This window comes from Zonotrichia albicollis, chromosome 3 (assembly GCF_047830755.1).
Source record: "Zonotrichia albicollis isolate bZonAlb1 chromosome 3, bZonAlb1.hap1, whole genome shotgun sequence".
Taxonomy (NCBI): domain Eukaryota; kingdom Metazoa; phylum Chordata; class Aves; order Passeriformes; family Passerellidae; genus Zonotrichia; species Zonotrichia albicollis.
The window spans coordinates 17,925,408-17,952,564 of NC_133821.1; the positions used below are offsets into that span (position 1 = coordinate 17,925,408).

Here is a 27,157-nt window from a genome sequence, read left to right on the forward strand (position 1 = left end):
GGCAAAAGAGAGAAACACAGACGGGCTGGTTAATGACATATTTGCTCTTCCTCTGCCATCAGCCAGTTCCCTGATCATTTGACCATTTCTCCTCCTCTTCCTCACCCACTGTGTCACAGATTCCATCACTGTTGCATAAGCTTGAAAGCAAGAAAAGACAAATGTAAAGATATCACTGCAGGCAGCTGAAAAGGAAGTCCATTAAAGGAAGGGGCTCTCTAGTCAGATGAACCAGGGTGAATATTTCCTTTTAAAAATAAAGGAGGAGAGAGGGAGGGAGAAAATCCACAGTATTGCTGAAACCATTCCTTGAAATTGGGCACTCACCTGAACAGGGGAGATACAAAATCAAAAAATGCTTTTGATTTTTCAGGTTTTTGATTTTCAGGTTTTTGTGTGCCGGCATAGTATCTGTGGAGGCCACATTTCTGAAATTTCAAATTGCCTTTTCTTTCACATAAAGATGAAATGGGGAAGAGATTTCACAGGTAACTTTGGCGCTGTGTTAAATCACAAAATTATCAGTTATGCTGCTTCCCAAAGGCCAAACTGACACACCAATGAGTTACCAAGGGTGAGAGAATAGTTCTAATCATAAAGTCCTGACCACGCAGACCAACTGTGAACCAGAAGGGGTGAAAAAAGTCAAAAATCCCAGAAAGAAATCAACAGCAAAAGGTACCTCAACTCTTCCAATTAAACATTCCTTTCCCCAAGCAAACCTTCCTTCCCAACATTCTCTCTTACAACAGGACACCGCATCCTGAGCTTACCAAGAATTTCCTCCTTTCAGAACCCCCCCCCGACATTGGGATTTTTGATAATTTGGCTACCTAGCTCTCTGTCTTCACTTATTCCCTAATCTGCAAGGGCTGCACCCTAACACTGAAGAAGCTTGATATTAGTCTTTTTGAGAAGTCAGAATTGTATTTGTCAGTTAGGGTTCCCTTCCCTTCCCTTCCCTTCCCTTCCCTTCCCTTCCCTTCCCTTCCCTTCCCTTCCCTTCCCTTCCCTTCCCTTCCCTTCCCTTCCCTTCCCTTCCCTTCCCTTCCCTTCCCTTCCCTTCCCTTCCCTTCCCTTCCCTTCCCTGGCACCATTTTCCACGTTTGTTGCAGAAATCAGGCATTGGAAGTCAGAATGCCACAGAAAATATCTACACAGGAAGGAACAAAGAAGGGAAGCCAACTCCATTTGTAAGGTGCATTTAAGATGCAGTTTCATCACAGTCTGTAAGTGCCTGAGCAGATAATTTCTGATTAGAGGCAGCTCTTTCATTCTGTAGAAAAGCTGAAGTGACTGAAAGAAGAATAGAGGAAAGCAGACACAAGGTGCAGATTTTTTAACAGAGATGGTGATGAACCATTTTCTGCAGTTGTAATGGATTTTCTATTAAAAAAAAAAACCTTTTCTTAAATCAAGGCTGGCTACCCCTAAAAGCTATGAGCTTTACCTCAACTGAGACATTACAATTGCTCTGCAGACAGCCTGCCAAGCACACTGGAGATGTCAGACAACAGGATCTGCTCTGAGCTAGAGCTGCCAGCAACGTCTGATGGATATTCAGGAAGCAGCCCTTTTGCTCTTTTCCTTCAAAGCAACCAATTCAGCAACATGCACACACTGCATACAAAACTAATTCCTTGTGTGGCCCTGTGGGATCTGCCTTCAAACCCAGATGGTCCAGTGGTCTGGTTTGACAAAGACCAACACAACACTGCTCCAAGTTAATATGTGCTCTGTTTCCCTCCACGCAATGCCTGCTCCAGTAATGTAGTTAAACAGGATAGCCTGTTCTGACCAGCACTCTGCATCCTTCTGCTCTCCTGCAAGTGTTCTGAGCTCTCCTCCATGCAGCAGATGCTGAAGGCAGCAGCTGGATGGAGGCTCTTCTGTCAAAGGCTGTAGTTTATCATGCTCTGCCTCCACACACTCACTCATCCCTGAGCAGCAGGGGGATGATTATTTATTATCTTAATTTATTATTTACTATAGCAATTATCTTGCTGATAACTTCTTAAGAGGTGATGTCTCTAAAGCCTGCTATTTATTTAATTATGCCTATTTATTTCTCTATACAACTTTGAGTTTTGCAGCTGATTGCCTTTCAGTTTTAAAGGCATTTAAAGGAGCCACAATCCCCTAACCCTGACCTGCTGCAGCTCCTCTTGTTTCCCCATCTCCCAGTGTAAAAATTGCCCTGTCAGTCAGGCAGCCAGCCTTGCAGAATGGGCTCACAGAGGCCTCTCCTTGCTTGGAAAACTTTTCACATGTAACTTGGCAACACCAAAACTCAACGGGCAAAACCCCCTGGCTGTAGTTGCCCAGGTCTATTCTTCCTCCTTGATCCCTTTGATCACCTCCCTTGTGGTGTTTTCTGGACCCCTGCAGCCAGGCTGCTCATCAGGACCTGGTATCCAGCACATTGCCACTGGAAGGGGATCACTGCAGACAGCAATGAACAATCTGCACTAAAACAAGCTGGGGCAAGTGCTGTGACCCTTCAAGATTGTCCCCTTTTTGCTTGTCAGCTGACACAGCAATCCTCAAAGACGTGTGCCAAATATCCACCCTCTGCAAGTGACAGCAAGCAGCTCATCCAGAGCTCCTGCCACTCACAGGCTGCATCCCAGAGACATCCCTGCAGAGCTTCAGCCTGGAAACTCAGGGAAGCGATGATGGGAAAGGGAATTGCTACCATTAACAAGATTCATAGGAGAGCACTTGGACACTGCTGAAGGTGACTTTCCAGCCATGCTCCCCTCATCTGGAGTTGGTTAATAGAGGTTAATATCCCTTGGCAGGGCTCAGTATCTCCAGACTTGAGTGGCTTCTCTTCAAAGGAGAAAAATAAGTCAAATGCAAAGTGTAATCACTCCTGTAACCTGTTAACAAAATGCCTTTGAAGGGGCTCAGAGATATAAAGTGTGTCCTGTGGGTAGGATGAGTCAGTGCTGTGACTGCATACCTGAGTGCCACTCCTCTTAGGAGCTCATGCAAGGGCACCACACTTCTGACAGCACTTCTGAGCATCTGCCATGGGACAAAACCACTGAAAATTACATTTCCATATTCTCGACACAGTCCTAGATGAGCTTGGGCAAGGTTTTTATGGCACTGTTTTCCTCCATTGCCCAGGTGCAGAACATGAAAAATGCTGTACACCCAGTTCAGAGGAGAGCTGTGACAGCCAGTGAACTCATCAGTAAAACCAGACTGCAAGAGCCTGTCTTTGGGTTGCAGAGCTCTCTGAAAAGGGAACTCTGCCATGCACAGCCCCCAAGGAGTGCTCATACATGCCTTCTGGATATCTACAGCCAGGGGAGGCTGAGGACACAGCCCAGTGTAGGAACACAGGCTGGAAGCATTGACAGAAAGCATGTGTGATTTCATGGGGCTTGATGGGCATAAATTTCCTCAGGGTCTTCTCTTGATGTTGTGGGAAAAATGTATCAGGAGGTGTTTGGGAATGGTGAGAAGAGTGGTTGATGGAACAGGATCCAAATTCTATCTCTACAATTTCATGCTCAGGTCCAAAGGATGAGTTTTCACTACAGAATCCAGTAACCTCCAGTGAGGAAAAAAAGAAGAAATGTATACCTTGAAAGCATTACATTTCTTTTCTTCTTTCACTCCCAGAACATTCTATTTAATTTGCTTGTAGAGATTGTTTCAGACATTGCTGGGAAAAAGTAAGAGGTTTTTAAGAGACAGCTCCAAGGTATTCTTTGATGCGACGTAGATGAATAATTTAATTTGCTGCCATGAATAGCTTGGGTTTCTCTAAATAAGCAATCTACCTAGTGGCTAGGAGGGAAACTAGCAGGAGTATAATATGACAAATGCTATTTTTGGATAAAAGATGGCACATGAACTCTAACAGGCGGGTATTTCATCTTGTAACTCATTTCATGTTTCACTGCCGCCACATTTGACAAGTTGTCTGTCTATTAGTTGCAGCGTAAAGAACTCATAAGATATTTATAAATTTTACAGAGATACCTAAATAGGGAATCATTTGATTTCAGGGATAGGCATGGAAGAGAGAAGTTTAAATCCCTGACAGAATGTGCAGCCTTCTGTTTTCATGCCTGGAAATTGCTGGAGCAGAGCGGGGCTCTATATGCTAATGAGAGCTGTTTCTGAGATGTTTTTCCCTACAGACAATTACAATTTTCTTAGGCAGACTGAACAACACTCCATCAGGACCTGAGAAGCACTGCTAGTAAAGAATCCCTACAAATAAATTGTGAAATGTTGCTTCAAGGTATAACTCATGATCAGGATGTCTCCTGCTCTTCTGCCTCATGTCCCATGTTCTTCAGAGTCCTTGGGCTTGGGAAGGCAAGAAGGTGTCTCCTTCCCAGCAACTTGTCCAAGACGTGTTGAGCTGGATAGACCCATCCTGAAGAGGCTGACAGCTAACAGAGATGCAAACTCTGCAGCTTGGCTTGGTCAATTCTTCAAACCAAAACCAAATTTATCAAAATGGCTGTGCTTTTTGTCCAGAACCTTTCTCTACTGCAAGGGTTTCTGCCAGAGAAGAGCAACCTTTCTGGTTATCAAGAGCCCAACTCTTTTCAAATAGGCAATCACATTAGAAGCAGTCTGATCTGCAATAAAATTATTTTCTGCGTGTATCCCTCCTGAGAATCTTGCATCGAGGTGGGGGGGGGGACACTACAAATGGAGGAGATTGATTTTTTGGCATTTCTATAAAATTAAATATCCATCCTCAAAAACCCTAGGCAGGAACTCTGGTATAAAACAGGCAGTGCCAGGGAGACATGGAGAAACAACAATGACTCACAAGCCCATGGCTGGTGTGTCTTCCAGAAGGCATTTTACAGAGATGCTCAAGCTGGGACTCCACTGACAGGTGGAAAACAGGAGGTGGCCCTCAGTTTTCAAGAGGAAAGAGCTCTTCTGCACAAAGCTGCCCTCTTTGCCAGTGTTTGCAAAAAGGGGCTAGTTTATAGAGTTTTCTCTCAGAAAGAAGTGCCAAAGCACTGCTCTGACACTCTTCAGCTTCCATGCCTTGATGAGCTCTGGCTTGATAGCAAACATGACAAGATACACAACAATGTCCTGTGCAGACTCAAACCCTTTAGGACTCTCACAGTGGAGAAGCAAAATTTGCACCTCTGTTGTGTCACCCTCTTCCTCCTAACTTCTGCTCCCCATCCCATCTATTAGTACCCTAAAAAAGCGTTTGCTTCTTGTCAGTGACTGGCAGGAAAAAAATTCTTTCTACAGTGACACACTTGTGCTGTGTGATTCTGGTGCTGGTTTTGTGTAGCTAACCATCTGGCATGGTTCATCACCTTACTCAGTGACTGTTTGTCCTTAAGTAGTGCTCTTCCATTCCCAGAGTCTCCACACATGAATTTAGGTCTCTAATGAAGCTGTGCTCTGGCCAAGCCCAGGAGGATCTCATGCATCTCACCACACAGACACAGCCCCTGTGAACCAGAAGAGCACAACACAGCAGACACGTTTTTTCTGGTCTGGTGCTGTCAAATTCCTCTCTCCTCTCCTGCATGACCAGCTGCATCTGCAGAATTTGGACTTTCCTGGAATGGAAGCTACTTGCCATGCTGAGCTACTTCTGCTGCAAATAGCTGCTCAGCAGGTCGGTCCTTTGGGATCAGGGAAAAGTTCATGTAAGAGTGTGAAAATCTCAGTGCAGCAATGGAGACAGACCGACCCTGGCATCAAAGCAGAGGCTTCTAGCAAAGCAAGTGTTTCCAGCTAACCAGGTCCTTACCCAAACCATGCCCGGATTTCTCCTCTCCTATTTCTAGTGGAGGAGAATTTTTGATGGAGAGGACAATCCATGGGATGTTTTGTACTTTGCCAACATCTTACTCTGAGCATTTTGTACACATAGGTCAAGATGGTTGTGCACACACCTGTGTTTGTGAGCACAGTGTCACCCCAAAGGGTCAAATGAGACAGGGAATGTGTGATTCCAGATGCTCTATTCTCATTCAAGAACTGCCACATTTCATCTCAGGAGGTCTGTTTCCAGAGAAACAGGTCAGAAAGAAGAAGGAGCCAGGGAAAAGGATGCACACACTGTCGGAGCATGTTACCAAAATCTACTGTCTCATTTCTCCCCTTAAGATCAGGGAGGGTGAAGTTCTACAGCTGGTTTCTAAGACACAAATGTTCTCTCTGAAAAGCTCATCAAGTTCCTCCAGTACCACTTTGAAGAGGTTTTTTCCTTATGCTGCTCATTTTCCCAGCCTTTTTTTATCTCGTTCTCCAAAAGTTGACTCAAGAATGTCTTCTTGACTTGAATTGATGAGAGTGAGATTTTTTTTTGCTCTCTGAATATCAGGCCAGATGTGTCAATAACACCATGTGTCCCGCAGTCACTTGTGTCACTACTGCATGAGAGAAACTGTGGCAAAAAGACAGCAACCAGGAATTTTGTTTTGATTAAGGAAATTATACTTCCCACAGTCAATTCTGAAATTCTGTAGAAGGGTGTGATTTGAGCTAATATTCTCACATGCTTCAGAGAGAAGCTTTCTGTCTCCCTGTGGAGGTATTGAATACTGCATTAATGGCACGCACTGTGAAAAACACTTCCCTCTTCCCACCTTATCAATACGGGGAGAAAAGAGAATAAAAGGGAAGTCAGGCTCTTGCTGGATTTCCCCTGTGCTGATCACAGGGTGAGACACTGGTATTACAGGAGGCGAAAATAGAAATTTTAGGGCTTGTTAGATCTTGGTCCTAACCGAAAATCACAGCAACAGAGAAACATGACCAGTATCCCTATCTCAGCTATGACATTTATGTTTGAGGCATAGCTTTGCTCTAGACAGCCAGAGGGTCTTTGCTAGGTTAGGAGTCTCTGACCAGTGGTGGAGGAAGTTTTCAGATCACCAGCATTATGTTCACCCTCCATTCCCACAAAAACTGGAAAACACAAATCCCTGTCATGCTTGGGCCTCTGGTTAAAATAAAAAAAATTGCATCATTTAGAAAAGAGCAAAGTTATTTCCACAGTCTTCCCTGTTACTTTACAGTGAGCAATCAATGAGGCATGGGACTCCTGAAGAAAACATTGTATTTGGGTTTAGAAGTGTTTAGCTCCATCAGAAAAATATCATTTATTTCAGGGATATGAATCCACTGCAGCTTGAAACCCAAAGACTTCTGTTTCTGCATTCATTCCGAGACAGAAATGTGTTGTGTCTGAGCCAATAATTTAAAACATTCTGCTCAAGTCAGGTGAAGGCAAGAGATGATGTTGGCCTGCTGAGTAAGATGGGCTCCATGCAGATAGACAGATGCTCCCAGCCCCAACATTACACAGCCTTTAAGCACATGGGTCTTCCTCTGTTTCTGACCAGCCCCTTCAGAGGCAACAGAGAAGTGCTGATCTCCATTAGGGCCAGTGGGAATTTTGCCATCTGTATCCACAGATCTGGGACCTTACCCAACAAATAAAGATGAGCAAATTCATTGTCCTAGTTGGAGGAGAAAGTGATACAGCTGACCCAAAAAGCATCTGATCCCCTGCCGTCCAGCTCTAGGGGGTTGTTCACTTAATTTCAAACATTCCCTCCACCTCCCAACCTTCCCCACGTATCCCAAGTGACATCTGACCTCTAATTCCTGGAAATCCTCCTCTTCCTCCACCTCATATGAGAGGGTATGGATCTTGATGTCGTCGGCAGAGAGGTCGATGAATTTGCTGTCGGGGTACTCCAGGCTGTCCTTGGCGGGCGAGCGCTCCTCGATGAAGGTGGTCTCACAGCACTCCGAGCCCAGGCCCTCGCCCCACGAGCGCAGCACGTTCTCGGAGTAGAGGATGATGTTGGGCCTGTAGTGGGACTCCACTGTCTGCTGCAGCATGCTGGGGTCCAGCAGCTGCTGCACAGGGTCGCTCCTGCCATTCTCGGGGCGCCTGGGAGACGACAGGCCGCCCGCCCGGTGGCTCTGGTACTGAGGGGTGGGGTACACGGAGACCAGGCCATCCCGGCTCTCGGCCACCAAGTTCCTTGTGTTGATTAAACCATTCCTTTTCCCAGCCTCAGTGATCTTACTGTGCATCAGCACGCTGTTCTGCTCAACCAAGCCATCCATACTGGGAGGTGTCACTCGAGGCCTTTCTTTTGCCATGCCTTAGAGCTCACGCTGGGTGAGTGGCTCCCATTTTCCTGATGAAGAAAGGGAAGAGAAACAAAGGTGAGCTGTAGGGTATAGAATATAAGAAAATAAAGATAGTGTAGAAAGTAATCTTACCCCTAAGGGAGTTGCAGCTGGGCCAATTATCAAAGATTAGAGCAGGCCTGACTTTAACAGGCCACAGTGTAACCAATGAGAAAAAAAGTGCTATAAAAAAAGTGGGGTGGCTGGTTGAGAAGGGAACTGGGGTCAGTTGGATATACTTTGTGAGAAGAAAGAGTCAGAGCTCTGAAGAGCTGCTCACAAGAAACACCAAGAAGATATGAAACTTTTGTGGTAAGGAGACAGCAGTATGGAACCCCTGCAACAAGATGACAACAATGAGGTCAAAGGCAATGAATTGAAGGACTCAAGTCAGCTTGTCTTCCATACAGTCTCAAGAGAAAACAGAGCCCCATATATGTGCACACCCTGATTTAGTTCTCCAAATATAGCTCCACTCAAGGAGGCAAAGAACACCTGCCCCACATCCATGGGATGCAAGGAAGCAGATGCGGTGAAATGTCTTGGTAGTGATGGACCCCATCAAAGAATGGTTTTGGTGCCTGCTCCAGCCTCCCACAGGTATACAGCTGTCATCCTGGAAACAACATTCCTTTCCTCTAAACACTTTGTATAAGAAATGGGAAGAAAAACCAAAAAAAGATCAAAACAACAACAACAAAATCTCCTAAAAGAACCATTTTCAGTTCTCAGAAATCTGCAACTGCAAAAGATGGGCAGCTGCTGTGTTCACCTGTCAGTGTCTGCAGCCACCCTTTGCCCTTGGCAAGTGCTTTACTCTCCTTTGAAAACCCATTTTTTCCAGCCCCAAACACTTTTTCACCAGGCTGCTCATTTTTTCTCAGGTGTAGCCAAAGGCAAATGCCTTTTGAAATACTTATGTATTGGCCACAGGAAATGTAAATTCAGGGGTCTGTTTCTGGGCATAAGCATAAAAATTACAGACATGCTACTGCCTTCAAAGTTCTTCATATTAGATCCTCTAAGACCAAGTTATTAATGCAGGATTACCTGTCCCAATTGTGCTGTCTGGAGGAAACCAAGAATGAAGTACACAAACACATAAATACATCTAATTTTTTTACTCAAGGCTTTCTCTCTATTTCCCTTTTATGTCAGACAACCTCTAACAGAGCAATGTCTAGCAAAACCTCAGTATTATTTCCTCTTAACTCCAGACTCCACACACCTTCAGTCTCTCTTTTGGATGCAGGAGGTATTTAAACCACTGCTAAGAGCTGTTCTAACACCACCAATGAAGCAAGAAACTTGTTTAATATACACGAGAGCTTGACCCAGAGTGCTGACATGTTCACATTCACAGCACTTGGTTTAACATGCAGAAGCCCCATTTTTATTGTGTTGTCAAGTAGTTCAGTGCTTCTCATAAGTGAACCAGCAGGAAAGCTGCAGAAGAGAAAATCTACCATGTGGGATCCCATGGAAGTTCCATGTGCAATGCAGGTAGCAGGATCATCGTGCTGGGCCTCCAGCTGCCTGACCACAAACATCCCACTTCCTCCTCCCAAAGAAAATGCATGAAAGTACATCTCCATGGGCAGAATATGAGAAACACTCATCAATTAAAGAGTAAATTCTCAGACTTTGCTCAGTTTCTCCCAAGCTGGCTTGGAAAATGTAAGAGGCTCCCTAATGTGTAACATCAGGCATCAATTCTACTGAAGCTGAAAGGATTTCACCCAAAAACTGCAAACCGTCTTGCAAACACTCTTATCCCTGCCACCTGACAAGCAAAGTGAAGTGGTCAGGAGGAATATGCCACAGATGTAGCTGAAATTGGAGGAAGACTCACAAATCAGACAAATCATCTCCTAGAGAGATGTATGAAGAGGTCAACACTTTGTCACTGCATCAGTGGCTGGAAAACTTGGGCCAGGCCTTGCACCTGCCTGTGGTCACCTCATTTCAGCAAAGTCTGGCTTAAGTAGCACTCAGGAAAATGCCATTTCAGGGCAGTTTTATTGCATGTCTTGGAGCTACTTTGTTTCTCAGCCCTACCATGGATCTAAACATCAATATAGCAGGTCCTTACCTTCTGTGCATTTCAACCAGTCTTGTAAACCAATATTGCAGATTCTGAGTGACACTTTCCTTTGGTAATGGGCAAAAAGTGGGGAAAAAAAATCCAAAATGAGGCAAGGACAAGACAGGGAGCATCCTTCCCTCACAGAGCTCCTCTGATAACAGGGATAGTCCATTGCTCAGGACAGGAGTCTCACATAGCAGGGCAGGCAGCATGCCTCGGGGAAGGTCAGCAGGGAGATGTGGATGGCAGCATGCAATCAGGGTAAATGCTTTAACCCCAGGTGCTTTTTAATCTGTAGCTGGCTGCCTGTCCTACCAGAGCCTGACCCAATGTTCTTGACCCTACAAGAGTATTGCCTGATGGGAAGAGGCGGAAGAGACTCAGGCCTTTTCAGGATAATACATTAAGAGGAGGGGAAAAAAGAGAAATAAATAATTATATTAGTATTTCTCCTGAAATGGGATCCCCCAGGTTGAGATGGGGGTGTGACAGAGAGTGGCACATGGTCGCTTAGGGTGACACTTAGGGGCAAAAGGCACCTGTGCCTCTGCAGTGGCTCAGAGCCTTTGTCCTGCCTGCAGGGACCCTTGGACATGGATCCAGCCACTCCACACTCACCAGGGGCTCTCATGGACACGGCCTGGGCCAGGATCACAAGCCTGTCCTAAAATTAAGATTGCCCCAGTTTCCAGGTTGCCTGCAGCCCAGAGTCCCTGGATGGCAGTGCCAGAGCAGGTAACCTCTGACAGACCACCTGAGGAAACTGGAGGGTGCCCTCTCTGCAGGAAGCCAACATTCAAAGCAGGAAAAAGCTCTCATCACCTATAACCACGGTGAGGTTTCAGAATGATGTTAACAGGAAAATGAAATTCATCAGAGCTGTTGAAATAAGAAAGGCTTTCGGTCTGCTCAAAGATGCAGAGTTAATTTTAATTGGTTGGATTCAGGTTTCTTCTGTTTTTGCGTCGTTTTAATTGTCCCACAAATCACTCACTGGCACTGAGGCCAACCAGAAATAATTCTGCATTTTCATACTTGAGACTGGAACCAAAAGGAAAAGCCAAGTTCAAGTTATTAACAGATAGATACATAATCAATATATCAACCTTCAATGTAATGTTTACCTTGGGGTTAGACATTTTTACCCCAGTCTACAATAAAAAGTGAGTCCATTAATTACGTTAACCTTCACTCTTTCCAATTTCTTGGATTTCCCCCCTCCTCCTTTCTTATTTTAATAAGAAGCTGCAAGCAGTGCCAAGATCTCTAGCCTGCAATGCTGTGGTTTATTAAGCTATCAGTGGTGTTACAGCAGAGCCCAGCTACAATGAGGAGCTGCACTGAGAGCCACGCTCTGCTGGGTGTTCTGCAGCCTCCTGCTATGATGACAGTGCCTGACAAACTAATTAAGCACAGGGTGTGAGACTGAGAAATGCCAGCTGTAGGGAGGGCAGGGAGAGAACAGCTAAATGCTGTGCCCCAGGTTTGAGCAGAAACCAGCTCTTTTACTGCCCACCATCCCAAATCTCCTTTGCTCTCTTGGCACCTGGCAGGATGCTGTTTTCCTGCCCTCTCCATGGGACTTTGCACAGCTTAAGGGCTCTTCAGCCTCCTGGAGACTCTTGCCAGGCACCCAATGTCCTGTGTGAATAAGCAGTTGGGAGACTCTGAATGCAAACCCCTGAATTCTGAGCAAGCCATAGAGTTGGAACATTGGGCTGTGGCCGAGCAGCCCCAGGCACCTCCTCAGAGCAGACCAGAAGGACATTCATCCTCACAGACCAAGCACCACCAGCCCTGCAGACTGGTTTGTTGGCAAGAAAACTGGAAGATGAAGGCAAGTGAGGCTGAAGGCAGAGTCCCCATCTGCTGTCAAAGCCTGAGGCTGTACCCTCTGCCATTCCCTGCAGATCTGGCAGGTCATCAGCCAGGAAAAAAGCATCAAAAGCTCGTGTGCTCCTGCATGGGGCTGCTGGATATCAGCAGAGACCTTTTCCCCATGAAGACAGTCAAGCACATTGGGAAAAAGCTGCCCAAGGAGGATTTGCAGTCTCCATCCTTTCAGGTTTTGAAGACCCAACTGAATGAAGCTCTGAGGATCTTGGTGTGATCCCAGAGTTGACCTCTCTGAGCAGGAAATAGAGCTGCAGACCTCCTGAGGTTCCTTCAACTTGATCATCCCATGATTTGAATCCCTCTGATCCTTACAGATTCCCACCTGTCTCCCATGCTCCCCAAAAGTACTGCTCCCAAATCCCTCAGTGATGCTCAATCACCAGAATGGCAAGAAGAGGCAACAGTGACCCTCTGTGCAACCAGCAGAAGGTGATTCAGCCCCAGGATTATCAGACTGAACAAAATGCCCCTGGGTTTGAAGCTGGTTTCCCCTCTGCCAAGGGAAGGACAGGGGAGAAATCTCTCTTGAAGAGTTGCCCCACATAAGTTGCAGATTCCTTGGCATGATCTCTCAGGTAAGAGGGAGTTTCTAAAGCACAGTGCAATAAGCTTCAGCATGGTTTGAGGCATTCCAGACATTTAGAAACTGCAACAACAAATACAGACCTTATGCATGAGAGAAATCACAGGCAATGTATGGATCTGGAGTGCTGATTACAAAGTGAAATATTTAACAAAATGAAGGGAAAAAATCCCTTTCCCACTTGTATTTTCCTTCTTTGATTTAGCTGAGCTTATTAAAGTAGGTTTTGTTTCAAGGGAATGCTGTATTTCAGCAGCTGGAATTCCTTTTACTCTATTAAGTAAACTACAGGGAGTTTCGTAAGGCAGTGCAACTTACACTGGGAAAATTAGGAATGCATGCATTAGTGATAGCTAAATGTTTCATTGCTAACAGTGGAATTAAAAAGACCTCCATGCTATTTTAGTATTACCAATATGCAGCAAATCTGCTGTGAGATGTGATCTGTCCTCCTAAAACCAGGAATCTGGAGAATGGTGAAATGCCCAAGGTCATGTCAAGACAGAGCTGGAAATAAAATCCAGGTCTCTTGATTGCCTGTGCAGAGATATATGTTAAAACAATTACCATCTGCATATCTGCCTGAAGAATTGATTGCTTAATTCAGTATCTGAACTAAAGAATGGTGTGGGGAAGAAAGGAGGAATTACTTTGCGTTGACCTAATATATAATAATGTTATTCCTGCAACAAAGTATTTCCTTTTGAGCAGATGGAAGTATTTTGCCTGAGCTAAAATAAAATGCAGTGTTTCATTTATTTCTTTTTAATTGAACAAGCTGGCTTTTAATTCACTATGCCTCAACTTGCCTCCAATTAAAAAAAAAATTTAAAAAAGAAGACACATTCAGACTTTTCTAGCAATCCTTCACAACTCCAATTTTTCAGTCTTAATTCTTAGTGGGGTTCAGTCTCAACTCACAACTTTTGTCATTCACTGCACTTTCCAGATAATAAATAACTGGCCTAAGAGCATCTTTCTCTGGTGTAAATAACCCTGGCTGTTGTGGAAGGCACTGGTGTAAAAACACCTTGACACCTGCACCACTTCTGGCAGAGTGAAAGTAGTCAGAAAGTCTGGCTGTGTTTTTCCTGCTGTGTTTTCAAGAGGTTCCCCAGTACTGCAGAGCAGGAGCATCCTGTTCCAACTCTCCGTTTCAAACTGGAGAGATTGAGCCATGAGGAGCAATTCCTACTTTAAGAGCTTCCAAAAGAGAATTTGGGAGTCTCTCCCACGAATACCAACATCACAGCATCCCCTGGCCCTCTTGGTCTGCCTGCTGGCTGAATCCTGTGCCTCTCCTTGGACCTAAAATCCCTGTTTAACTTGTGACACAGACAGGAGCACCCAATGTGGATGCAGGACTGGCCCTGCCAACTCTCTCCAGCCTCATTCCTGATGGGCAGCCAAGCCCACAGAGCCCAGTTCTTGCACACACCCTGCTCATCTGCCTCTGCTTGCTTTCACACACTGCAGGCAGGGAGCAAAGCAGGGCAAGACACTGCCCCACACTCTCTCTGCGTGTAAACCCCCAGTGCTGTGCCCTAGGCTGGGCTTGAGGTATTCCTGAAGCTCAGATGGGAAATAAAGAGCTGACATAACAGGAAGACAGTGTGCTGGTGCAGACTTGGTGAAAAATGGAAGTTTCTGTCCCCCCCTGCCCCAAGCAAAGCACCCCAGGGCTGTAAGTCACTTTGCTAGGAAAACACTGCAAAATTACTGTAGTCAGTTCATCTGGGCAAGGATGATTAGAGTAAACAGATGCTTCTGGGGCCATAAAATCAGCTGTGCTCCATAAGACAGAAAAATTGCAGAGCCAGGACTGTACCATGGGACAAAAGCCTTACAGAGTAAGTGATTTAGCCATGGTGAGAGTGGTAGCTGCAGGCAGAGAGGGCAGGCAGGGGAAAATAAGGCAGCAGCATTAGTGGGGCATAGTTTGACCTTTACAGACCTTTATTAACCCTACACTCACCCCTCCCTGCAGAAACAAAAATGGAAATGAGTAATGCTGGTGCCTATTAGAGTCAGGGCATTGTCTGAACACAAAGTCCTGTCCCCTTTGTTCTCTGGGAGGAGAAGGGATATAGGACCTCAGGGACTTGTGTTTGGGAGGCACAGGCTTTGGACTGGCAGCATATCCACACCACAACCTTGCCTCCATGGTCTTGTGAGCCATGTGCAGCTGGAAGAAGGGAGATTGTTCTGTTGCACAGAGCACAAGGACAGGAGCTGGAAGCTGGGTGGGTGACATGGGGACATCACCCACTGGGAGAGAACTGGATAAATCACTGCATGTAGGGGGCAGCTGCTGTGGGAGATGTCCTGAAGCAGCACACTTGAGCACAGCTGTCCTGCAACCCCTGACACCAGGCTGGGTGCCTTTCCTAGGTCCTTTCTCTGGAAGCTGAACTGTTCCATTATGCCCCATCCCTGGAAGTTTTCTGGTTAAATGGGCCCTGAGCAGCCTGAGTGGAATGTGGAATGCATCCCTGTCCATGGCAGGGGGTTTGGAAATACATAACCTTAATATCCCTTGCAACCCAAACCATTTTATGATCCTGTCCTTTAGCAAACACCATTTTAGAGTTCTTTGTTTTGCCTGGGGATTTTTAAGGTATCTGAGCAGTCAATCAAAGCACACAAACCCCATCAAAATTCAGCCAGAATTATGGCAGCTTGGTGTGAACAGTCAGTTCATTCTTCTTGTGCCTCTGTGCAGCCTCAAAGTGTAAGGACAGAAATGCAGTTATTGATAAATGAGGGAACTTTGCACAATCAGGTTTTATAGGGACACACATACAAATACACATCCATAGGGATGCCAGGTATAAAACTGGCACTGCTAAAGGCATGCATGGACTCACAGCACTCATGCACTGCACCACTGCTTCAAAATGCAGTCTTTGCTTGTGCAGTGAAAACAACCAGTTTTTCACCCTTCTGATTTTACAGCACCAAATTGAAATCATAGAATATTTTGATTCTCAGGTGCTACAGGTTAGAGCAGCCCAACGTGAATCCTCAGGGTCACAGGCATCTACATCTGAAGAGAAACATTTTGCTATGACCCTATTACTCAAAGTAGTTTCCAGCTTTTTTTGCCAGAGAAAGGGCACTCAGAAACAACTGACATGATAGCTGGAGGATGTGTATTCAGACACTTACACCCAGCCACTCTTCATGTTTGTCAAAGCAAAGCCAATGAACACGCTGAGTATTTTTCTCCTGTGCGCACCTCTGCAGTTATTTTCCTTTTTTTTTTTTCCAATTTCACAGTACAAACCAAAACCTGTGAAAATTCAAGTCTCCAGAGAGAAGACGACAAAATTTGGGCTCTTAATAACCACACATGTAATCTGCAATCTTAACAGCCACATGGACAGTATTAAATAACTCTACTGGAAGCATTTTACAGCTGTCTGCAGATACGAATTTGCTGTAGTGAGAAAAAAAAAGACAAAAAAAGCCTTATTTAAACACATTGCACATTTTCTCTAATACTGTTCTCAGAAGAAAAAGCATTTTAAACCCTGAGAGCATCCTTTCCTCAAGTGAAATGTGTTGTGGTGGTGCCTGTGTACACCAGTGCTGCATTACATCTGCATTTGTATAAGGAAGAGCCCTCCTCTGTGTGTGAGATTTATTCCAGAGTGTGTGGCACCAGTGGTGTGAGACATCTGCCTGCCCAGCTAATGAGAGGAGACTTCATTTAATTCCTACAAATGAGTTTATCCTACACACACCCTGGCATGATCTGTAGTTACCAAAACTGCCAATAAAATGTCACCTTGTCCAGTAAAATCAGTCATTGTCTTAGGAGCGAGGTAATGTGAAATTAATACAGACCATCAACTCGCAGCTACTTTAAAGATGACAGTTAATTAGCTATAATTAAAACTAAGTCATTTAAATACATGAATGTAGGAAAGTGTACTCTCTGTCCTGCCTGCTTTTTAGAATACCCTAATATCCCCCTCAATCTGCCAGCTAATGCATCATCTTGAGTTTAAGACCATCAAAGCATCTTTTAATTGTTGCTAATGCTCTGTTTACACCAGATTAATATCTAATTAACTGCAATTTGAATATTTAATCTATCTGGAAAGTTTAGATTTTTTTTTTCTATCAGAGGCTACAGCTTCCCTCCAGCGATTTTAAAGGCACAGTTCAACAGATTGCTCTCTGGAGCAACTCCTGCCACTCCTGCTCCCTGTTCTGTCTAGAGGGGGGTGTTGGTTATACCCCGCCACCACGGCCAGTCCCACACAGACCCTTGCACCTCTCCCCTGCAGCACACTCCTGGCTGGGGAGCGGTGCCCATCGTGCTCCAGGAAGGACTGTACTCCTGGAATGTCAGTTCCAGAAAGGTCTCAGTGCACTGCCAGCCTCTTCCTACAGAACTGACCCCGCTGTGGGATGCTTTAGTGGTACCCGGGTACCCCATCCAGAAGGACAGGGCAAGTACGGAGGACTCCCCCAATGTCACCCCACTGCCACCGGTGGCAGAGACCACTGCTGCCTCCGTGTCTCAACCGTCCCTTTGCCCAACTTAGCTCTCACTGCTCTCTAACTAGACCATGGGAAGGCAAAGAAATTCAGTCCGGCGCCTCTCCGGAGCAGGATAGCGAGGGGAGCGGGCAGATGCGGCCGCCAGGAGCTCAGCATCCCCGGAGCTCTGCCTGCCCCCGCAGACCCCTGCACAACCCCTCTCCCCCTTCCCTGGGCTGCCAGGGCGGACGGGAGCTGGCAGGAAAAGCTGCCACAGTGCGCTAGATGGGATTCCTCTCGGGGAAGAGGAGGGACGGGAAAAGGAGAAACCCGCGCGCACTTTCCCTTCCAATGATCCCAATCTCGCCGCGCACTGGAAAAGCCTCTTCTCCCCCCAGACCCCGCCAGGCAAGACCGGGTACGGTAATTTGGGCTCTCCGCAGGGCACTGGGGAAGCACTCTGCGGGCGGCCCCGCTCAGCCCCCGCGCTTCCCTGCGCTGCCCCGGAGGCTGCGGGAGCCGCGGTGCCCCCGCCTCCGCTCCGCGCTCCGGAGGATGGATGTTCCGGGGATGGATGCTCCGGGGATGGATGCGCCGGGGGATGCGGCGGAGCGGGCGTTTGGCGCATCGCTGCCCGGAGGGGATGGGATGGGACAGGGTTGGCTGGGCTGGGGGTCACTCACCTCGCTGCAAGGTGACCCGCGGCGCGGTGCTCCCGCAGGGGCGGCTCAGCGCCCCGGCGCTCCGCCCGGCAGCATCCCCGCGGCGGGGGCGGCGGCGGGCACCGGGCCCGGGGGATGCACAGCGCCCGCCGAGAAGGGGCTGCGCCGCCTGCACCGCCTCGGCGGCACTGTGCGCTCGGCAGGAGGAGGAGAAAAAGGAGGAGGGACGGAGGGAGAGGGAGAGAGGCAGGCGGAGGGAGAGAGGCAGGAGGAGAAGGAGCCCTGCGCGGCAGCGCGGCCAACTTTCCTTCTGCAGCGCAGCAGGAACAGCCTCCCGTCCCTCGGTGTGTAACCCCCGCCCCGGGTGAGTACGGCAAAGCCCTCCCCTCTCCGACCCCCCTGTGCTCCCTCTCCTCCTCCTCTCCAGGCCTTTTTCCCATCCATTCTCCTCTGTTCCCGCACACCCGGGCTCAGCGAGCCCTGGCGGGCACCGCTCCCCTCGCCTCAGCCCGGCTGCCCCACACCTTGCCCGGCAGCCCAGGGACTCCGGCACTGCTCCCCCAGCCACCAGGCACTGCCAGCACCCCTGCACAGCTCCCCAGGACCGTGGGGAAGCTCCAGCAGCTCTGGAGAACTTTAAATGTTTGAGGTTTATTTTTACAGCGCAATGCCGAGCGCACTGGGCTGCATCCCACGGCATCGAGGGGTGTTCCCCGCTCTCCTAACAATCCTGCGCGACAGGGGTAAGCCATGCTCATCCCTCATCCACTCCTCTTTCCATCCCCAGCAGGCCTGCTAGCCAAGTCATTTGCCTAAAAGCTTCTCTGTCACCACTTCTTTCTAGATGCTTCAACATCCGCGGCTCAAAACGCTGCTGGGAAATCACATGCTCCGTTTAGATCACCGCTTCCCTTTGCCTCCACAGGGACAGAGACACCAGGATGGAAAGCCCTGGCGCATTTTTGGTGCCTCCACCTCTCAGGGATACAGCTTCTGCTTCTCACTGCTTATTTATCATTTGTTATTCATAGTCCCCAAAGCAGGCATGCCAAATCTTTGCTGAAGGAGAATGTTCAAGATTCAAAACACAAGTTAACTCACTTGGTCCCATCTTAGGGTTTTTCTCCAGCCCTGCTTTCTCCTCTTCAACAAAATTTTATTGGTGTTCCAAACTCACTTTGTGTTTAGCATATCCTAGTGGTATTCACAGAAGATTTTTCTCTCCTTCTAAATATCTGATCCCTTGTTCATTCCTGAGTTGATCTGGAGTTCAGGGGGGCTTTGTATCTTAGAGAAAACAGTTTCTTCCTTAGTGTAATAGGCACTGGGAGACAATTCATACATAATCAGCAGAAAGAAATAGCCCCAAATTATGATCACCCTGATTCTCCAGAGTGTTTTTCACCTATTCATTTCTTGTGAATAGAAGTCTCTAAATCACCATCATTATGCCTTTATCAAGTAACACGTTTATGCCTTTCCATCCTATTTGTACAGGGACACAACTTTAAGGGGGGTTGGCTTGCAGCCAAAGGTATTTCAGCTCCTACAGTGCAAATTCATCAGTCATCACTGCTACTGATTGGAGGTACCAGCTGCTTTGGATGGATGGTGAATTCCTGCTGAAATTCATTTTTCAGTGACCAAATGTATTTGTGAAATACGGGGAAATCCAAAAAGATTTGTTGGGACTTTTTTTTTTTTTTTAAGAAAAAAAATTCATTTATGCAGAATGGACTGGGGAAGGGATTTCCCATCATCATTTGATCATCAAATCAAATTTTCTTGCTTCCAGGCAGTTTGTTTCCTTCTGGCCAAAACCCTAAAATATGGGTTTTTTTCCATAATGTTATCAAAGTGAGATTCAGTGACATCAGGGAAGTAATAATTTCCTCTAACACTGTTCCTTTGCGTTTGCCATTCTCCCTGAATCAAACTAGGCACATTCTTCTTTCAGTCTGGGAACACCATGGCACTTTGTGTCCATGAGGAAATCTGGTCTCATTTGGTTTACTTGAATTTTTCAGCAGAACCAAGAAAATCTAAGTAGAGGAGCAATCACAATCCAACAATGACAGGGGTTGCAAACATTGCTACAGACCAGAGCATACTTCTCCCTTTCTTTTAGTTAACCCCTTCTCTTGCCCAAAACCATCAAAGAATTTACCAATACACTAATTAACTCATAATTAACTAGTTTTAATTATGGCACTACATTTGCCATAAATTTTCCTGTTCCTTTTGCTGGAAAGCTGATGACTGTGCCTGATTTGATTTTGGTATTTGCAGCTCACTGGTACCCTGCAGATTTTTGGAGAAAATTCTTCAAATAGCAACAAAAAGGGGCTTGTGGTGGGGAAGGTGAACTGCAGCAGGGTAGTTTGTGATTTTGGTGGCTTCTCTTCAAGTGCAGCAGCATCACTGACAGTACTTCTCAATACCAGGTTGTGCAGTGCATCCTCAATGCATTGTGCTAGCACCTTTCACAGCTTATCATGGCAAGAACTTGGGGGGTTCACGTGTCTAGCAGAGGTAGTTTTTATTTATATTTAAAAACTCTTCATTTTTGTTTCTAAAGGTGCTTTCCTCCACAGCTGATGGAGATGCAGGAAAGCTGCTGTGCAGACAGAAGCACAAAGAGGAACACAAAGAAATATTTGAAAGGAGCAAAGGTGGGGAGGAAGAAAGTTCACCTCCCTGAGTCTGATGGATGTTGGAGCAGGGCAGCCCATGATGGCTTGTGAGCCTCCATGGTCCTTCAGTTTCTGCCTGTGAGGAGCTAGGGATTTGGGAGCCATCAAGTCAGGATGTCAAAAAGCAAATGCCACCTGGAAGCAGAAATGAGCAGAGATGTACAAACAGCTTTTCTTACAGAATGGAGGTTTGTAGGAGGCAGAGAAGGGAGGAGACTTTGCAGGCATATATCACTGTAGCTTCAGGGAAATCAGAATGACCACGAGTCACGCTGAGCAGGGTTGTTACAGGATGAGTGTTGACCCAACAATTGGCCACTGCCTGCAGTGGCAGCGCCCTAAGGAACAGCACACAGTCCTGATCTTTGGTGCCCTGGGTGCCCTGCACCACAGCCTGGGAGAGTCCTTGGATACAGCTGTCCTGAAAGCCCCAGGGCCAAACCAGGTGGAACCAGCCCAGAGTGAGAGCAGGAGAGAGCCCTGGTCTGGGAGCCACACACCCAGTGCTGCAGGAGCAGCTCTGTGGAGGCCAGCATTCCAGGATTTCAGAGAACCATTAACTGCTGCACCCACTGATGTGCCAAAACGGGAGAGTCATGTTTCACTGTGGTCCTCAGCTGCCCAAAGCCAGAATCTGGGATGACAGGATGCATGCTCGGGACACCAGGAGTGAGAAAGAGGAAAGGCAGAGCCTTGCAAGTGTGTTGGTGGTCTGTAGGAAGAGCAGCAGCACCACCTATCACCGGAGAGGGAAGGAGAGAGGACACACCAGGTGCTGCTCCTCCTGCCTGTCCTCAGTACAAGACTGGAGCCCAGATTTTTAGGATCACCACAGAGAAACTTCCTTTTTCTAGCAGAGGAACCCGGCTTAAATCTTTCACTGCACTCCTGCTAAATCTTCCTGTGGGGCACAGCTAGCAGAAGGAGATGGAAGGGATGGAAAGGTGAAGGCTTTGGAGAAGGGCTGAGAGCTGGAATTTACAGAATAAAAATAATGACCTTTAGGTCTACAATACCCAAAGAATTGCTCATCACTCAGAGGGCACAACTGTGGACCCTGTGCTCCAAGATGTGCAGGGCTTTTGTCTCATTCTGTCAGTCAAAAATCCTGGCACCAGAATTATTGGTATGGTCTCAACCATATGTAGCTTGATTATAATTCAGAGTGAAGGAACAGAGCAATCAGGAAGTAGCCCAAAATCTGTAATTTCTTCTTGCCAAAGGCAAAAAGAATCCAATCCATGTAATTGGATCCAACCCCAAAGGCGTAGCCAGGAGTGCTTGTAACTTTCTGAGAAAGAAAAATTGGTTAGCTGGAGTGGCTGAGCTGTGTGGGTGCTGAGGTTCATGTTGATTTGTTTGCTGGTAGTTCTGAAACCAGAATAAAAATGAGAGTTTGGATTAAACCAAGCTGAGCACGTTTTTTCCTTATTCTGTATTCACAGCAAATCGACAAGCAAAAGATACAATTTTTTGGCTGAGTGAATGATGTAGCTTAGCTCAAGATCAAATATTTCATTGCTTTGAACTCTTCTTTATAAACTGGATATGCATACTTACTTGCAACAGAGGAAAAATCTCAACACAATCACTGTCTGCCTAATTAAACCAGAAGTGGCTGCTAGATATCATCTGCCAAAAGAATGAAGGAGGTCTTTGCATCTGGTGCTAAATTAATTTGGAAGGACCTGTTAGGAAAAGTGGGACAGCACTAACCTTTTATATATTCCAGTGTTTAGGAAGAGTTGTCTGTATCTCTTCTGCCTTAAACTAGTTGCTTGAATTCAGCCAAAGCAGCCCAGTTTCTCGTTTGTCCAGAGCTGGGGGACTCAGAGACTCAGAAAAAAAAAAAACCTGCACTGCTTTTCTTTTGCCATCTGTGCCTTGCCTCTCTGCATACAGCCCTCGTGTTTGAACTTTTTGGGACTCTTCCAGGAAGCCTTACAGCAAGTTCTGGCAGCAATGCTTTCCTGTCCAAAAGGTGGCTCTCTGACCAGAATGGGCACCTCCAAGGGAGAGGGAGCTGGTTCATTTTTGTGCTGCCTTGCACTGGCCTTTGGAGGTAGAGAGGAAAGGCACAGCTTAGTGCTAATTGAGATGTGGCCATCTGTCAGACAGAAAACATGCCAAGGCCACCTTGTGACTTTTTTATAAAGGAAGGAACCAGCCACTGGTGAGATATTTAGGTGCTGCAGACATTGAACCAAGGTAAATATCAACCAAATATCTGAAATGATAAAGTTCCTCTTGGATGTGATTAAGCATTGTAAATTCAGGCAACCCTGATGAGAGGAGAGAATGAAGAGGAGGACTCCATCTTATCAGAAGGCTAATTTATTATTATATTATATTATATTATATTATATTATATTATATTATATTATACTATACTATACTATACTATACTATACTATACTATACTATACTAAAGAATACAGACAAGATACTTACAGAATGCTAAAAAGGTAATAATGAAAACTCGTGACATTTTCCAGAATCTCAACACAGCTTGGCCCCAGTTGGTCAATGAGCGAAAACAACTCACACCAGAATCCAATGGAAAAATCACCTGTGGGTAAACAATCTCCAAACACATTTCAAAGCAGCAAAACAAAGGAGAAGCAAATGAGATAAGAATTGTTTTTCTTTTTTCCTGAGGCCTCTTGCTGCCTTTCAGCTTCCCAGGAGAAAAACCCTGGGTGAAGGAATCATGTTCAGAGAATGTGAGTGCCACAATTAAGGATCTCCTGAGTTATCTAGCATCTCACCTTTAATGCCTTTTCATCCATGGTGAAACTGCTTTGTTGAAATCAGACACTCTTTTGGAGCTGAGTGCCATTAAATTTGACCCATTATGGATTGTTCAGGCACCCAGTGTGTAGGAACCTGTGTATAAACATGGTAAGAGACAGGACTTTCCCCAAAAATCTGATACTTTCTGTAGCCAGGACAGTAAAAGCAGGAGTTGGAGGCATCCTGTCCTGTAGGGGATCTCAGACCTGGATTTATATCTGGGCATGCTGATGGGTTAAATTAATTGCTGATGGGTAAAGTTAAATTTATTTCAGATCGTCACATTGGGCATCTGGAGAAGGCCTGGATGATCCAGGCAGTGCCAAGGGACTCAGCACAAGCCGTCTGTGGGAGATGCAACACCCTGGGGCAGCAGCTGGAAGCAGGGGGATGCTGAGCTGAGTCTTCTGCGTGTGATTCCCACTTGGCAACTATGATTTCAGGAGAATGCCAGGCTCTTTTCTGGCTGCCTGCAGCCTACACAGTGTGGGTGAAGCCCCACAGCTCAGAAGCCTCAACAGCAGCTGTGCACAAAGGACATGATGGGCTCCAAATTCTCCATCACCCTTCAGATTCAAACTAGACAGTGCCTGTCCCGTAACATTAGAAAAATGCTTTGGTGTTGGCAAAACCAAAAGAAAATTCCTTTTTCTTTCTGCACTAACAGGCTGTGAAAATAAAGAGGAGTCTGGTCCAAGGGATTTGGGATTTGGGATCAGGGATCCATGGAGGGAGGGGTTGGGAGAATAGGAATTTTGGGGAAATCAGGAATTTTGCCGTTCCTGAAGTGCCCCCACACCATCCTCAATGGGATCGAATCTGGTACCCATAGGGTCAGGAAAAGGGATTTGGGATTCGGGATCAGGGATCGGGAATGGGATCAGGGATTCAGGGAGGGAGGGGTTTGATCCCTGGGAATGAGGAATTTGGGGAATTTTGGCATTCCTGAAGTGATCGAGTTTGGTACTAATGGAGTTGGGATTTGGGATTTGGGATTTGGGATTTGGGATCTGGGATTTGGGATTTGGGATTTGGGAATTGGGATCTGGGATCTGGGATCTGGGATCAGGGATCCAGGGAGGGAGGGGTTGGATCCCTCGGAATCAGGAATTTGGGGAATTTTGGGGTTCCTGAAGTGCCACCGCACCATCCTCAACAAGATTGAATCTGGTACTGAAATTGGGATCAGGAACTGGGATCCAGCATCGGGATTGGGATTTGGGATTTGTGTTTGGGAATGAGATCAGGGATCCCAGGAGGGAAGGGTTGGGAGAACAGAAATTTTGGGGAAGTCAGATTCCCACTTCGTCTCCTGCTGCATCTCCCCGGGTAAGGACACATTGCCACTGCTCCTCAGGATGCCTGACAAGAGCCTGCAGACTTGTTAAGGCATGGAGGCAGTTTTAGGGCCTGGCCTCAGCATTGTCTACCTGGACAGACCATGGAAAACCACTGGGCACAGCAAGAGAGGGTCCTGAACCTGAGAGAGAACAAGAGGGAGAAGCTGAGGAAAGTTCCAGACAGCTCCGTGAGAACCAGTCAGATTTCCCAGGTGGAGAGGGGAAAGATCCTGATATGAAAACATGTGGAAGGGCAAAGGAGAGGAGACAGGCCAGAAGAATGGGACATCATGGCTTGTAAGGATTGTAGTCAAGGAGAAATGACTGGAATACTCTTCAGTGACCCCACAACATTTCACTGGATCCACTAAAAGAATGAATCCATCTGGCTGAAAAATACCTGGCTGCCAGGAATGCTCATTGAATTAACTGATTGAATTGCAGAGGGGAACATAAATTTATTTCTCTTATTAATTTTCCTGTGCTTATCTCTCTTTTATATATGATGAGTGGGGTTTTTTTTCACATGGAGTAACTTCTTAAGAGCAAGGACAGGATTTTCCCAAAGCAAATGCCCTAACAAATACCCTGGAGGCACTCTGGAGGTTCTCTGCATGTCCTGTGTGATGCAAAAAGCCTAAGAGCTTGTGTTCCCAGTGCCTTAGCTGCCAAGGTGGAATCCTGCTCTGACTCTGGAGATGTCTTGAGGCAGGCACGCTCCTCTTGTCCTAACCTAGCCAGAGCTTCCAGGCTGAGAGCACCGGGGCATGGGTTTGGATGAGTACAGGGAAGTTCCTCAGCAAGTCTGGAGTTTCAAAGACCCTTATCATTCCAGGGAAATAATTTTATTTTTTTTTTAAGCATGATCTTGAAAAAGGGCAGCTTTTTGTCTCTTGTCCTTCATGGGAAGAGGTCTGGATCCCAAACTCCTTTTACTTTTCACCTTACTCATCAGTCCCAAAAATTCAGATTTTTTTTCCCTACAATGAAGGTATCACCTATAGCCTGTAATTCTCTGCTGGTCTCTTTGTATATTACAATATATATTTGCATATATAGCAGAATTTTGAGGTGCCTTCTCAGGAAAGAGATCTGTAGTGGAAAAGGGAGACATTTTCCATGTAGAGACAATACTAAAGGTGCTCAGGGACATGTCAGGGCTCTGGTGTTCAAGAAAAATCTCCGAATTGAAATCAGTCAAGGGTTGTGCTTCCAAATTAATTGCATGCTTCTGTCCTTAGCATCTGGGCATGGAATCAAAACTGATGAGCCAACAAAGCAGCACTGAGCTGCTCCTGAGAGCAGTCACCATCAATAACGAGAGATACTGGGAGAAATACTCTTTGAAATTCAAATCACAGGGGGCATCATTTAAAAGGGAGTGCAGGGGGAGCAGGAATACCGTGCACCATACATTAATTGTCATGCATGTGACAAAATCTTCAGTGTTGCTGTTACTTAGCATCATAAAATTTACTCCCAGATTATGAATACCATAGCAGGGATGAAATAATTAAACTGGCAGCCCATTTCCTCCGAACTGGAGGCCAGGCCTTCAGCTGGTGTAAATCAGAGCAGCCACACTGCACAGACTTGGTTTTACAACCAGTTGGGAAACAGAGACATTTATCCTAAAAAGGGAGAGCTGGAAAAGAGCTCAAACCCTTCATCACTTCATGTTGTCCCTTCTGCCCCAGAGGGAGTGTAAGCAAGCAGGGCTGAAGTCACTGATCACCTGGAACCTCTCCCAGAGCACAATCTGGAAACGGCTCCCAGTGGATTTAATGAATTAAATTTGGAAGGTTAAATATTTAATAACATGCTGGTGGTTTCTTCCAAATTGGCACACCCTGTATCCCATTCCTTTTATACCCAAACCTACCAGAAATACTCACAGAATCTGTTATGGCAGAAATGCTGTATTATGTGGGCAGGAAAAAAAACTGATTTAGTGTTCATCACCCTGTCCTCCCCTTTCAAGCCCTCTAGCTTTCTGTCTGCCTTTCTGGCCACATTTGGAGACATTCCTTCAGTGGGACCCAAATTCTTAAGCTCCTGTGGCATCCCAAACTGTCAGAGGTACCAGACATTCATCATCTTATTGTTTGGTTACCCAAAATATGTACATGGTCAACAGCCATCTCTTCCAGATGAACTTCTTTGGCATTTTGGGGGGTTTCTTTTTCTTTCTTATTTCTTTTTTTTTCCATTTCTACAGTAGAGTTTTACAGGCACCATCTGGCCCTGAAATTTTCCATTAAAATTGCTTTTCAGCAGAAATTCTTCGAGGTTTTGGGGGGTTTTGTGGTTTTGTTCTCCCTTTCATTCTTTTCAGCAGGTGTTCATTCTCATTGGGAGCTTTGGTGGCTTGCAAAATGAAAATTTAACTTTTCTCCACAGTGTTTAGGTGTTGCAACTCCTCATTTTTTCATTTATAGAAAACTGCA

At 46.2% G+C, this 27,157-nt stretch overlaps 1 protein-coding gene and 1 non-coding gene across 2 annotated transcripts in view; one reads left to right on the forward strand and one right to left on the reverse strand.

Moving 5' to 3' along the window:
• SYNDIG1 (synapse differentiation inducing 1) overlaps positions 1-18,045 on the reverse strand; it is a 52,194-nt gene extending 34,149 nt beyond the window's left edge. The window contains exons 1-2 of the mRNA XM_005488510.4: positions 17,906-18,045; positions 7,621-8,174 (exon numbers count right to left, since the gene is read on the reverse strand). Of these exons, the coding sequence (XP_005488567.1) occupies positions 7,621-8,136 (516 nt within the window). The 5' untranslated portion in view covers positions 8,137-8,174; positions 17,906-18,045. The remainder of the gene's footprint in view (positions 1-7,620; positions 8,175-17,905) is intronic.
• A 63-nt stretch (positions 18,046-18,108) lies between these two features.
• On the forward strand, positions 18,109-22,476 carry LOC102066018 (uncharacterized). The gene is made up of 2 exons (XR_012579421.1): positions 18,109-18,248; positions 18,548-22,476. It is a non-coding gene; the product is annotated as an uncharacterized LOC102066018 (transcript).
• Positions 22,477-27,157: the final 4,681 nt, after the last annotated feature.